The sequence below is a fragment of the Hylobates moloch genome, unplaced genomic scaffold (genome assembly GCF_009828535.3).
Source record: "Hylobates moloch isolate HMO894 unplaced genomic scaffold, HMol_V3 SCAFFOLD_6, whole genome shotgun sequence".
Lineage (NCBI taxonomy): Eukaryota > Metazoa > Chordata > Mammalia > Primates > Hylobatidae > Hylobates > Hylobates moloch.
In genome coordinates, this window is record NW_026652281.1 from 125,536,207 (window position 1) to 125,550,068 (window position 13,862).

The 13,862-nt window shown below is 36.4% G+C and overlaps 1 protein-coding gene across 6 annotated transcripts in view; it reads left to right on the forward strand.

Moving 5' to 3' along the window:
• The window catches only part of FBXO38 (F-box protein 38), a 77,552-nt gene extending 64,136 nt beyond the window's left edge, over positions 1-13,416 (forward strand). For all 6 annotated transcript variants that reach the window (XM_058440004.1, XM_058440006.1, XM_058440005.1 and 3 more), the window contains 7 exons: positions 4,268-4,368; positions 4,479-4,581; positions 9,182-9,348; positions 10,493-10,638; positions 11,279-11,382; positions 11,982-12,095; positions 12,827-13,416. In XM_058440004.1, coding sequence (XP_058295987.1) covers positions 4,268-4,368; positions 4,479-4,581; positions 9,182-9,348; positions 10,493-10,638; positions 11,279-11,382; positions 11,982-12,095; positions 12,827-13,005 — 914 coding nt within the window. In that variant the 3' untranslated portion in view covers positions 13,006-13,416. The remainder of the gene's footprint in view (positions 1-4,267; positions 4,369-4,478; positions 4,582-9,181; positions 9,349-10,492; positions 10,639-11,278; positions 11,383-11,981; positions 12,096-12,826) is intronic.
• The last annotated feature ends 446 nt before the right edge of the window (positions 13,417-13,862 follow it).

Genomic DNA, 13,862 nt, shown 5'->3' on the forward strand with positions numbered 1-13,862 from the left:
TTTTGTTGCGTGGTTTTTCGTACTTGCAAAGTCAGATATGCATGTTTTCCTTTATGAGTTCATTTTTATGCTGCGAAGGGCCTTTCCTACACTTGGTTCAGATAAATGTGCCCATCTTCTTATTCCTTTATTCATTGATTTCAGTTTAGTTCCTTAGTTCAGCTGGAATTTTATTTCAATATGTGGGAACTAATTTTATTTTTTTATTCCAAACTATCACCAACTTATTTCAATATTAGTTATGGATGTCCATTCTCGTGCTATTATTTTGAAATGCTCTTTTATCATCTACTAAATTCTATGACATACTTAGGTTGATCTCTGGTCATTCTATTCTGTTCCAGTGTTCTGTCTTCTTTCATTATTCTTTTTCAAAATTTCCTTGACTAGCCATGCATTTGCCATTTATTTTTATAGATGTGCTTTGTAATATTTTTATCAAGTTCCAAAAACTAAGCTTGGTTTTTGTTTGAAATTGCATTCAATTGATAACTGAAACACAATTGTCATTTTAACAGCACTGTCTTCCTGTTTAGGGACTGTTATGTTTGTTGTTTTACTTATGTCTCTTGATAAAATTTTACCGTTTTTTGTTGTTTTTAATACAGAGACTTCATATTAGCCATTGAAGTTTTGATGTTATTTTTTGCCTTGTGTTCTGCTTATCCCTTAACTATTTTATTCTGACTTTTTTCATGTCTAGAACTTTTTCTTAAGTTAAATCATTCTCTGGATTTAAAATAAAGAAAATATCATTTATGTAGTGCTTTTTATCGCATTTATTATGTGATTTTTTTCAATTTGAGAAGACTTCTAATGTCTGTAATGTGGTCATAGTAGGTAAATTATTTGCTAATGTATTTTAGATTTATAAAAATGTCTGTTTACTTTCAATAGTATTTTTTGGGGGGAGATATCAAAGTACTGATTTTAATATTATTAAAGTCCCTTTTGGAAAAAAAACAAGAAGTTATTTGGGTAGCTTACAAATTATAATTATTATTATTATTTTTTTTTTATTTTATTTTTTGAGACGAAGTCTTGCTGTGTCAGCCAGGCTGGAGTGCAATGGCGCCATCTCGGCTCACTTCAGCCTCCGCCTCCCGGGTTCAAGTGATTCTCCTGCCTCAGCCTCCCCAGTAGCTGGGATTACAAGCGCCTGCCACCATATCTAGCTAATTTTTTTTTGAGATGGAGTCTTGCTTTGTTGCCCAGGCTGGAGTGCAGTGGCGCGATCTCGGCTCACTGCAAGCTCTGCCTCCTGGGTTGATGCCATTCTGCTGCCTTAGCCTCCCGAGTAGCTGGGACTACAGGCGCCTATCACCATGCCCAGCTAATTTTTGTATTTTTAGTAGAGACGGGGTTTTGCCATGTTGGTCAAGCTGGTCTCAAACTCCTGACGTCAGGTGATCCACCCGCCTCGGCCTCCCAAAGTGCTGGCATTACAGGCATGAGCCACCGCGCCCGGCCCAAATTATTTTTAATCCTGCATGTTTTTTAAAGAGAAAAATCCAAACTAATAAAGGAAGAAACTTGAATGTTAAAGATTTTTAAAAATCAGTTCAAAAAACATAATATTTGAGTTCTTTGGTTTTTAATTTATGGTCCTGTGGAGTGTTAAAGCCATTTTAGAAGCTAATATAATTGTTTAGTGAATTTATATTTTGGGAATAAATACCTGTAAGTTGCTTTTAATCCTCACTGTATAACAATTTATAAATATTAGAGAAATAAATAATTGGATTGTCAAAGAATAACATTTAAGATTAGTTGCTATAAATATTAAACACTTTCCCTGACACCCCAAGACTGGATTGATCTGCCTTTCTCTGTTTCTGTAGCATCTTCAGCATTAATGTGAACCACACTCTGTTGTAATTTCTTGTTGTACTGTCTTCCTTTCCAGTAGACTATGAGCTCCATGAGGACAAGGACAGTCTCTGCTTTTTCACCAGTATATTTCTATCCTTTAGCACCATGTCTTACACATGGAATGGGGCTTAGATAATAACTATGAACATAATAAGTATAGAAACCATCATATGAGGTATTGTTGATACTAGTGGATGTTTTGAATTACTAAAAAATGTTCCTAAACAAAATTAATTGTCTAAACAGGGAGAGAGGCATAAGAGAATAACAACAAACACACAAACTTTTTTCCTCATGCATCAGAAATGTTTGTTTTTCAAGCTCATACATGTATAAAGTGTGACTTCATTTTATAACTTTTCTTAGAAAATGTAAACTACCAGTTTGGGTACCCTGGAGAGCAGGAAACTTTACCTAATTTTGAACCCCATGCTCTGATAAAGGGGAAGGGAGAGAGCAATCCAGGAAGGTGAGATACTTGAAAATCAGATCATAAAAGGAGTTTACTGAGAGAAGATCTTTATTAGAACACCGTCATGTAGTAGTGGAAACAGGCTTGTTTTTTGTTTGTTCATTTTCATTTTTGTGGTACTGGGAGAGGGAACCAGGACTTATTAATGAGGTTTTAAAAGGATTGTGAATTTTGGCTATCAGGTGAAATGTGCTGGCTTTAGAAGGTTCCATGTCAATGAAGATTATTTGATTTTGGATGAAGTTCCTTCAGGATACCGTGGGAGAAGGCCTACATTGTGTTGTGTGGTCAATAGTCTTCATGTTTTGTTGGAACTCCAGAATTTTGCCTAGTTTCAAGGTCCTTGGAGGAAATTTGATGGGTAGAGCTCTTGGGCTCCTTTTCTGCCTTCAACCAAAGCAGCTGCTTTGAATTGTTTTACAGAGTAGAATTTCACAAAGACTTCAAATGGTGGAGAAAGGATTTGGTGTGTAAAAAAATCACTTAGACTAAATCTCTGAAGTTCCCATCTAAGCCCAAGCCTTTGGGAATTTGCAGTCTTTGTTCAATTTCCTTGTCTTTTTTTGTGATCTTTCATGTTTGAGATTATAGAATTACTGATAGTACAGAATTACCAAGTAGAATGTTTATAACTAGCAGTACTATCTAAAAACGCAGTATGGTGGTGATTTAATTCATGAAAGTCAGTTGTATTCAATATATGCTCTGCTACAATACAATTAAGTATCAAAAACAAGGACAATGACTAATGTATTTTCTTAGAATAGATATGTGCTTAAGTTTTAGCTATTAGCACTTGTTTTTAAATTAAATAAGGGCAATATTTGCTTATTTCGAAGTGTATTGCTTCAGAACAATACTAGTAAATAGGGCATGATTAACCAGGGTTTGACAGATGAAAGATTGCAGGTTTTCTAGCTTAGTGACTGGTGCTAGATTTCCTGGGTTTGACTCCTGGTTCCCATTTAACACTGTGGCAAGTTCTTGTACCATCCCCTGCTTCAGTTTCCTGATATGTAAAACAGGGAGAACAATAAATCCATCTCAGAGCTATTGTAAGGATTAAATGAGTTAATACGAGTAAAACCCTTAGAACAGTGCCTGACACACAGTAAGCGCTCAGTAAATATTTGTTATTCTGTTTTACCTGTGATGCATTCATTCATTCTGTAAGTGTTGAGTGCCAGTTCATTCAATAAACGTTCATTTTATCCCTTTGCTAGTGACTACATTGAAACAAAGATGAATTAAGAGAGTGTTGTTGCCTTTAACGAGCTTTTATGTAAATGGACCAACAAAACAAGTATAAAAGGAACTATAGGACAGTATGTAATGTTTGGGGATCCAGGGTGCTTTGTTAAAACTAAGTGCTTGAGTTGGACCTTTCATAGATGGATCGTATTTCAAAAAGTAAGGTCAGAAAAGGTGTTCTGGGCAGAAGGAGCTAGAGCAATTGATGACTTCAGAGACATTGGCAGTGGGAGATGACTAGAGTATGATATGGAGAATGGACAGAGCTGAAGCACAGCTCCAAATGTCAAGCACTGAAACATTCACTAAGCTGCAGTCAATAATTTAAAAGTTTTTTAGTAGGAAAGATAGGAGTTCAATTCACCAATAGTATTTAGGATGGGATGAGTCAGAGAGCCTAGAAGTAGGAATGTTTATTAGATTATTAGGATGACCTAGGCATGAGAAGGGTTGTTATATTTGATGTAGATATGTTTGAAGTAATGGAGGGTGATCCTGTTTTGAAACAATCCATTGGAAATACCAATGTAACTGTATTCCATTGGGAACCAAATTGTAGATTTGGGAATTGCCTTGATGGTGTTCATACATATGTGATTGAATGTGCTTGAGGGAAAGAAAGCAAGGCTAAAATTTGGATTTTCTTTTTTTTTTTTTTTTTGCCTTTTTTAGAAGTAGCCAAAACAAAGCCACGTCACGCCATGAAACGGAAGCGGACAGCAGATAAATCCACCAGTACAAGTGATCCTGTGATCGAGGATGACCACGTGCAGGTAGAGAAAAAACCCTCACTTACCTTTATCACAGTCTAGCCCAATTCCTAAATAATGCACACAAACTAAAGTTTGTATCTTTATATAGTTTCTAATTTTTCTCCTTGTAGGTTCTTGTATTAAAATCCAAGAATCTTGTTGGAGTCACTATGACCAATTGTGGAATCACAGATCTAGTGCTAAAAGACTGTCCAAAGATGATGTTCATCCATGGTATGTATTTGGGCCCATATTATACAAGAGTATCATGAATGAGTTAAAAGAATTAGGAACTCATGAATACTGTAATATCATTACTGTCTTATTTTCTTAAAGGAAATATTGTGTTGGGTTATCTTTAGTTCCGCCTTTGTTCTAGTTCTCAAATTACTACTCCATAGTATTTCTGAGCATCATATATAGAAACTTAGTTCATCTTTTAAAATAGCCTGTCTCCAAAAGATGATTACTGCCTGATCTGGCAGAGTAAATAACAGCCTGCATAGGCTTTAGAGTCAGATAGACCTCAGCTTGATTGCTGGCTTGGTCATTTACTAGCTGTGTGACTTGGGCATGGTTTTTGAGGGAAGCGCCGATTGGGCCTCAAGTGTATAACTGCTCTATATTTGATTGAGATGATTAATTGTATCTTTACTTCGTGGCACATTATCATTAATCCAAGCCCCTTTTTCTTTTTAGTCTCGTGTCCCTCATTGTTAATCTCATCTGCTACCACCATCTACACTCGTGTATTAAATATATTAAATATATATCTTTCCAGTGCACCTTTTATGTCTTTCTTTATATATGTGTCAAACATAGGGCATTAGTTTTTGTGCTTTCTTAAAATTTTAGTTACATAGTGTATCCTATAATTGATCTATTAATTTTACCTTTTTTATTCAAAATTATATTTTAGATATCCATCCATGTAAAATTATGAAGATCTGACTTATTTACTTGCCTTGGGCAAGTTATATAATTTTCTGTCTTCATTTTTTTCAATCCGTAAGCTGTGCATAATTATGCTTAACTCATAAAGCATTTGTGAAAGTTAAATGCAGTGATGGATTTAAATGTTAAATGTTTGTGTATGTGTGTGTATACAGGCACACCTCAGAGACACTGCAGGTTTGGTTCTAGACCACCATAATAAAACGAATATCACAAAGCGAATCATAAGAATTTTTTTATTTTCCAGCACATATAAAAGTTACGTTTATACTATAGTCTATTATATGTGAAGTAGCATCGTATTTTTAAAAAAAATTTACGTGCCTTAATTTAAAAACACTTCATTGGCCAGGCACGGTGGCTCATGCCTGTAATCCCAGCACTTTGGGAGGCTGTGGCAGGTGGATCACCTGAGACCAGGAGTTCGAGACCAGCCTGGCCAACATGGCAAAACTCCGTCTCTACTAAAAATACAAAAATTAGCCAGGCGTGGTGGCTCATGCCTGTAATCCCAGCTACTTGGGAGGCTGAGGCAGGAGAATCACTTGAACACAGGAGGCGGAGGTTGCAGTGAGCCAAGATCGCCCCACTGCACTCCAGCCTGAGCAACAAGCAAGACTCTATCTCAAAATAAAATAAAATAAAATAAAAACATTTTATTATTCGAAGATGTGCACAATCACCTGAACCTTTAGCGAGTCATAATCTTTTTGCTGGTGGAGAGTCTTGCCTGAATGTTGAGGGCCTTGCCCTGGGTTAGGCTTTGGCTTAGGGAATGTTGTGGCTGGTTTGATTTGTCTAGACCACTCAGACTTTCTCCGTATCAGCAGTAAGGCTGTTTTGCTTTCTTATCATTTGTGGGTTCACTGGAATAGCACTTTTAATTTCTTTTGAGAACCCTTCCTTGGTGTTCACAACTTGGCTAACTGGCGCAAGAGACCTGGCTTTTGACCTATCTCAGCTTTCAACGTGACTTCCTCACCAAGCTTAATCATTGCTATATTTTTATTTAAAGTGAGATTTGTGGCCGGGCGCAGTGCTTCACGCCTGTAATCCCAGCACTTTGGGAGGCTGAGGCAGGCGGATCACGAGGTCAGGAGATCGAGACCATCCTGGCTAACACGGTGAAACCCCATCTCACTAAAAATACAAAAAAATTAGCCGGGCATGGTGGCGGGTGCCTGTAGTCCCAGCTACTCAGGAGGCTGAGGCAGGAGAATGGCATGAACCCGGTAGGCGGGGCTTGCAGTGAGCCGAGACTGCACAGCTGCACTCCAGCCTGGGCGACAGAGCAAGACTCCGTCTCAAAAAAATAAATAAGTAAATAAATAAAGTGAGATTTGTGACTCTTCCTTTTACTTGAACACTTAGAGGCCATTGTAGAGTTATTAACTGGCCTAATTTCAGCATCATTATATCTCAGGGAGTAGGGAGACCTGAGGAAAGGGAGAGAGACAAGGGAACAGCCTGTTGGGAGAGCAGTCAGGACACACACAACATTTATTAAGTTCACTTATATTGGTGCAGTTTGTGGCACCCCACAATTAAAATAGTAACACCAGAGATCATTGATCACAGACCACCATAATGGATAAAATAATAATGAAAAAGTTTGAAATACTGCAAGAATTATTAAAATGTAACACAAAGACTCAAAGGGAGCACATGCTTACTAAAAAAATGGCACCAGTAGATGCTCAATTCATGGTTGCCATAGACCTTGTGTAAACAGTGCAGTGTCTGCGAAGCACAATAAAGTGCAATAAAATGAGAAATGCCTGTATATGTATATATATACATGACATATGCACACACCCACACACACAGTACAGGGTCTGACCTCTAGTAATGCCTAGTGATGTTAATTTGTATTATGTTAGTACACGTTGAGCATCTCTAATCTAAAAATCAGAAAGCCCAAGTGCTTAAAAATTCAAAACTTTTTGAGCACTAACATGATGCTCAAAGGAAATGTTCATTGGAGCAGCATTTCAGATTTCAGATTTTTTTGATTAGGGTAAGTATATAATGCAAATACTCCAAAATTTGAAGAAAAATCTGAAATCTAAAACACTTCTGGTCCCAAGCATTTCAGATAAAGGTTAGTCAACCTGTATTGCCAAAAAATGTTAAGAGGTCTATTTTGTTTTGTTTTATATCTCCTACCATATTAGTAGTAAACAAGAAATCCCATTAAAAGGTATTTACCAAACATATTGTCATAAACTGAGGAGAACCCAAGAAAGGAGAGATGAAACTGAGATTCAGGCACTACTTCTCCTCTGAATTCTACAAAAGTTCAGACCTTGGGGACCCCAGGCTCTATTGTTTACTCTGAAGAAGTAGTACTTTTCTCTGTCCCAGCCAATGTGGTCTTTGGTCCTAAAACATCTTAAATTACTATTTCCTATTGGAGTTTCCTTCTACAATAGAGAACACAGGCTCTTCAAAAGCTCAGAGATTGTAACAGTAGGGGTACTCACCCTAGCCTTACAGCAGCACTGGAAGAACTTTCATTCTATCAGTACCTACACCCTTTGAGCTCTGAGAATGTAAAACTCAATCTTCAGACTCTGCCAGTTGGCATCTCATTCCATTCCTTTCTCTGAGCTCTCCGAGAATCTGACTAGTTTTCTTCTTTTTACTTCGATGATTCCTCCCATACCTTCTCTAACCTAATGATGGATCACACGGCTTCAGGCCCAACCTTCTCCCCTTTAAACCAAATTGTTTGGCTCAGCTTATCGTGGTGAGAGGATCTTAGCTTAGTCTGTAGGTAGTGGCTAAGTTAATGACAGAGGAGATGATTAAATGAGATTAGAACTGACCTTAGCCATGTCTGATTTTATAGCTAAGAACCACTGGATCCTTACTGTCATCTAGCACTCTCCTTTCCTCTGTTGCTGTCCTCAACACCAGTTCCCCTTCTTTCCACCAAGTCACAAAAGGAGAAAATGAACGTGAGAGGCGGGAGTCTCTCTCAGTGTTTAAATGTCAAGTTAGTTCCATTAGATTGTGCAAGACGATGATGACATTTGGGTCAAGGATGTTAAAGAAGATGTCTGTGAAATGTTAAAAAGATCAGACAAATGAGCCTGTGGTTTTATAATCTTTTCCATTTGATCTTCTCTCTCAAGTTGGACCTGGTTGAAATCTACAGTGAAAATTGGACCAGGTTGAAATTTGAGATTAAAAAAAGAGAAGGAAATATTTTTCTGAAGTTGGTATACTAGTTCAGTTAAATGTGTTTATTATATCAAAATTACTTTTTTTGACTTCATGTTTTAAATGTCAAACAGAAAAACTAACCATGTTTTAGACCAGCATTTCAATAGAACTTTAATGTTCTGTGTCTACACTGTTCAGTATTATGATAACCACTAACCACATGGCTACTAGATTGGACTGAATAGCTTTAGACCAAAGTATCCAAATGTGTTTCTGGGTCTTTTTTTTCAAGGTTCTGCTTTTGCATTTGTGACAGGAATTAAAATCCAACTCTGCTCATTCCTGAGAGTGAATGTAAGGTAGCATAGGTGAATATTTCAGGCCTGACTATTGACTATAAAAATGTATAATAGTTATTCATTTTTTAAATAAATATTTCCTAAACAGTTTCTGTCTGGGCAAGTCATTTTCTGAGACTTGGTTTTCTTAACAGTAAAATCTTAGAAAAAGGCACTTTAATGCCCCTTCTACCTTCTTTTGAATTGAACAGAACCACATTTTCAGATTTTTTTGTTAACTGCCATTTGTACTCTATGATATTATTTGACATCTGTTAAAGATGTTTGTTACTGCAGTATTTTGTGCTAACAAAAATTAGGCCATCTCTCCAAAGATGATATGTATAGAGCTTACCATTGTTTTCATTTTGTAGCTACCAGGTGCAGGGTACTAAAACATTTAAAAGTAGAAAATGCACCAATTGTAAACCGATTTGACTATGCACAGTGCAAGAAACTGAACATGGATCAGGTACTAGACCAGATACTAAGAATGCCACCCGAGAGAAACCGCATCATATACCTACGCCCAATGCAGCAGGTAACGAGCTTTGCTCCTTTCCAATGATACACATATTGTGGTGTTTTTCTTTTTCTTTTTCTTTTTAGTCTTTAGCCTTTTGGATTTGGCATTCATTCACTTGCCCAACCTACAGTAATGATATTTTAGTTTTTACAGGTTATGTATGATACAGGGAGTTGTTATTCAACAGGTTTTTATACTTATTAAAAGTTACCTGTGGTTTAAGAGCACAGTCTCTGGTTCAGACTGCCTGATTAAATTTCTGGCTGTCTGACCTGTAGCAGATTATTTGACTTCTATGTCTTAGTTTCTTCATCTGTAAAATTAGAATAATAACGATATACCCAGGATTATTGTGATATTTAATACATGTGAAACTCTCAAACAGGTGCTGGTATATAGTAAGCCATCATATAACTACTATTAGTGTCATTATCATTATTAAGAGTATATTGTATATAAGGTTCTATGCTTAATGCCAAAAGAGGGTTTAAAGGAAATTTTAAATGCCTCTTTTTAATCAGTGTGTAAGCCTGGCCTCAAAAGAGTCAGTTCATCATATTGTCAAGTGTCTCAAAACTTACAATATGCTGGGTGCAAAAAAATACACAACACATGATCCTCCCCCCAAGGAGTTTGCCTTCCCAAAAAGGAGACAAACACATATGCCACTCAGATGGCCAAGTGAGATTTCATAACTAGAGATGGGGGAGGGCATGCCATGAGAAAAAATGTTATCAAAGGCTCCTAGAAGACAAGAAAATGCATTCTCTCTTAAAGACTGGGCAGCAGTCTCATTTGAATAGGGTATATGTTACTACACATTCACAGTTCTATAATGCAGTCAATACTTAATAAAGGACATACCCAGAAGTGGATTCTGAGTTCACTGACATCATTTATCTCAATCAGGATTCTCTGGTTTAGTAGGTATTTAAATATAACAGTGAGATATAAATTGCCAAGTTCCCTAGACAGAAGAGTTTGCAAAATTATTCCCAGCATGACAAACTGTTTTCAGGTCTGAATGTGACTATTTGATTTTCAAATCAGCCAGAGATTTCAAAACTGAAGGTCCATGGAAAGATTGTTCAAGCTCTAGGAGAGAGATTTCTAAGGCGTTCTCTTTGTTGAAGACATCTCTTTATGATGTCTTCCACAGGTGGACACTCTAACTTTGGAGCAGAAGCTATTTAGTGGTCCCTACCCCTATCACATCTGTATTATCCATGAATTCAGTAACCCTCCCAATGTCCGGAATAAGGTGCGCATTCGCAGCTGGATGGACACTATAGCAAACATCAATCAGTAAGTAACTCTGTGGCCTTTAAAGGCCTTTTGAGTCATTTCTTATAGCAGGGACACCCAGAAGCAAATCCCAGTTTTTCTTTATTTTAAATGATTCCATCTAAGCTTTTCAAACAAGCTTATCCTGAAGTTAACATAAGTGAGAAACTGAGGGAAATGAGGACTTAAAACTAAAAAGCATATGTATATATTTATGATCTTTAAAACTCAGATAAAAATTACAAGAACAAATTGCACATGTACCATGTACTTGTAACATTATTTAGCCTTGAGGCATGAAAAAGAGATCAACTTGAAGAAGATCTTAAGACTATGATGTTTTATATCATCAGAAAATTTGACTTTTATATATTTGTTATATAAATGTTGCATTAAGCACCTTTTGTGTAGAAGACATATGCTTAGAAAGTGACTTTCTTTCCCCGATATGATTTTGAAGATAGTGAAGAAAGTAGTTTTGACCTGACTACACTTGGATTCTCTAGTTTGAGTGTATCCTACTTCTGTTAGGTATTTAATGTTTTGTTTGAGATGTTCGGTAGAATCTGTGTCTGAAACAGTTTTGATGGTTCCTTCCTACCCGACACTCTAATTATTTCCAGTTTTGTAATTTTTGCTTAATTTTTCCTGTTACTTCCAGAGAGCTCATTAAATATGAATTCTTCCCTGAAGCCACTCGAAATGAAGAAGACTTAAAGAAATACCCCAAGTACCCCTGGGGGAGAGAAATCTATACTTTAGAAGGTGAGTATTTACAAATGTTTAGGAAGTTAAATAGCCTGTGCAGGAGCTTACCTCTAATCCCAGCGACTCAGGAGGCTGAGGTGGGAGGATCACTTGAGCCCAAGAGTTCAAGACCAGCCTGCGAAACAAAACATGGCCCTTTCTCATTCATGAATGAATGAATGATCCATCAATCAATTAGTCAAACTGGTTTGGGCTTACAGCAAGCAGTAACCCAAATGTAGAGAATTATACTTTTTAAAAAAAGAAAGTTAAATAGGTATTAACTAGATGACCGGACATGCCTTAGGGAAGATATGAATGGGGGTCTTACAGTTCTTCAAAATATGGATGATTTCAATACCTGCAAGAAGTGGAGCCAGATGAATATTGCTTTGCCTGTGTGAGTCTTTACTATTTCTAGGACAATCAGAACCAGTGGTGAAACATAAAATGTAAACAAAAATTACAAATTACTATAGTTTGATAGCTGGAAATGATTTGAGGACACCTGACTCACTCTCTTTATTTTATATTTTACATTCTGCTTACAAAATACTGCAGAATTTGGCTCTGTCAGCACTTCCACACCAGTTAGCAATGTTACATTTGTCTTTTAGGTGTTGTGGATGGAGCTCCATATTCCATGATTTCTGACTTCCCTTGGCTGAGGTCATTACGAGCTGCAGAGCCCAACAGCTTCGCTCGATACGACTTTGAAGACGATGAAGAAAGTAATTATGACCTGACTTGACATCTATTCTCTAGTTTAAGTATAGCCTACTGTATTACATACTTAATATCTTTTTGTGAGTTAGGAGCAGTGCAGTGTTAAATGGTTTCCCATATAAATATTTTTTATTTACTCACTTCAAAACAGTTCTTTATTTGTACAATAGATGTTCAGTGGACTTACTAGGGATATATAAAGGCTGGTAGAAAGGATTCCTTTAGACAGATTTTCCTACAAGATTTTTCTATTACCTAAATATTTATAATCTTATTATTTATTAAATAACTCTTCAACTATATTGTTTCAAAATTGCTCCAATTGTATTATTCTCCTGCTAGTTATGAGCTGCTTATTGTGTGGAAACTTACAATTTAGGTGTAGAAATTTGGGGAGAAGTTTTTGAATGTAGTTTCTCTAAGTGGTAGCATACTTGAATATTTATTGTTAACCAAAGGTTTTTAAAAAATATAAGGAAATGGATTTTATGAACTACATGTGCATGTGTCTGACTTGCCTTTGTTGCGGTATTTTTACCTTGAGACTTTAAGCATGTATGCTGTCTTAGGCATCAAACATAAGAACAAACTGGTGGTGACCCATTCCTTGAGCTATTCATGCATCAGTTACATTATAATGCAGTATATGGGAATATCCTATGGACCAGCTTATCAGTGATTTTCCAAATGATTCTGATTATCATATGTATCTCTCCTTTTATTTCTAATTTCAAAGGCACTATCTATGCTCCTAGAAGGAAAGGACAGCTGTCTGCAGACATCTGTATGGAAACAATAGGAGAGGAAATTTCAGAGATGCGTCAGATGAAGAAGGGTGTATTTCAGCGAGTAGTGGCAATTTTTATCCACTATTGTGATGTCAATGGAGAGCCAGTTGAAGATGACTACATTTAATTGGTCCCTCCTCCTTTCCAGCTATTTTGTCAGAAAGCAAGTAGGGCCATCCAGCTGCCAGAGTGCTCCACAGGGACTTGAGGCATGCAGTTGGGAGGTCCTGGCTCGGTTTGCTATATAGGGAATATATAAGGAACATCGAAATTGTATACAAAGATTTGTACATAAAAAATATACAAAGACGCTTCCTAAAGTACCAACTTTATATCATATGTTTATACAATTTAATTTAAAAATTCATTTTAATGAAGACAGATAATTTGAAAGACTTGCTTTTCTCTTGACAATTCATAAAATATCATCTTTTGACTGAGTCTCCATTTACTTCATTCTTAATGATTATTGTCATCCCTTTAAATCTGTGCCTTTTTCTTCTTGAGCGAAGCTGTTTGAGTAAACCTGTTGAAGAGCGTTTGTGTCTTGTGTGCTTTTTTGTTGTTACTAAAACACCAACTAAACCTTATAGTCAAGACAAGGCTCTATGTTTCTGTACAAAACTGTAGTTCTTTCTTAGTATTATAGTTGCCATGTGTCTTAAAATCAAATAAAAAGACTTATGAGCTTAAAAAAAAGTGAGTTTGAGAGGGAAATGGAAAAGTTTCCAAAGTATTTCTAGTAATTTATTTCCACATTGAATTGTGTATATGCTTTATCTTGAATATAAAATAAAAGTTTATTAAAAACTTTTCTCTTGCCTTGGACCTGAATCCCTCTTTTTAAAGAAGAGTAGCAAATACTGCACAGAAAAGCAGTGTATATATAGAATTGTATCTAAGTAAGATTCCAGTGTAATCCAATTTCTGATCTCTGAAAGTTTTTAGCTACAAGATGTTCAATTCACAGAACTTTTTTTGCTT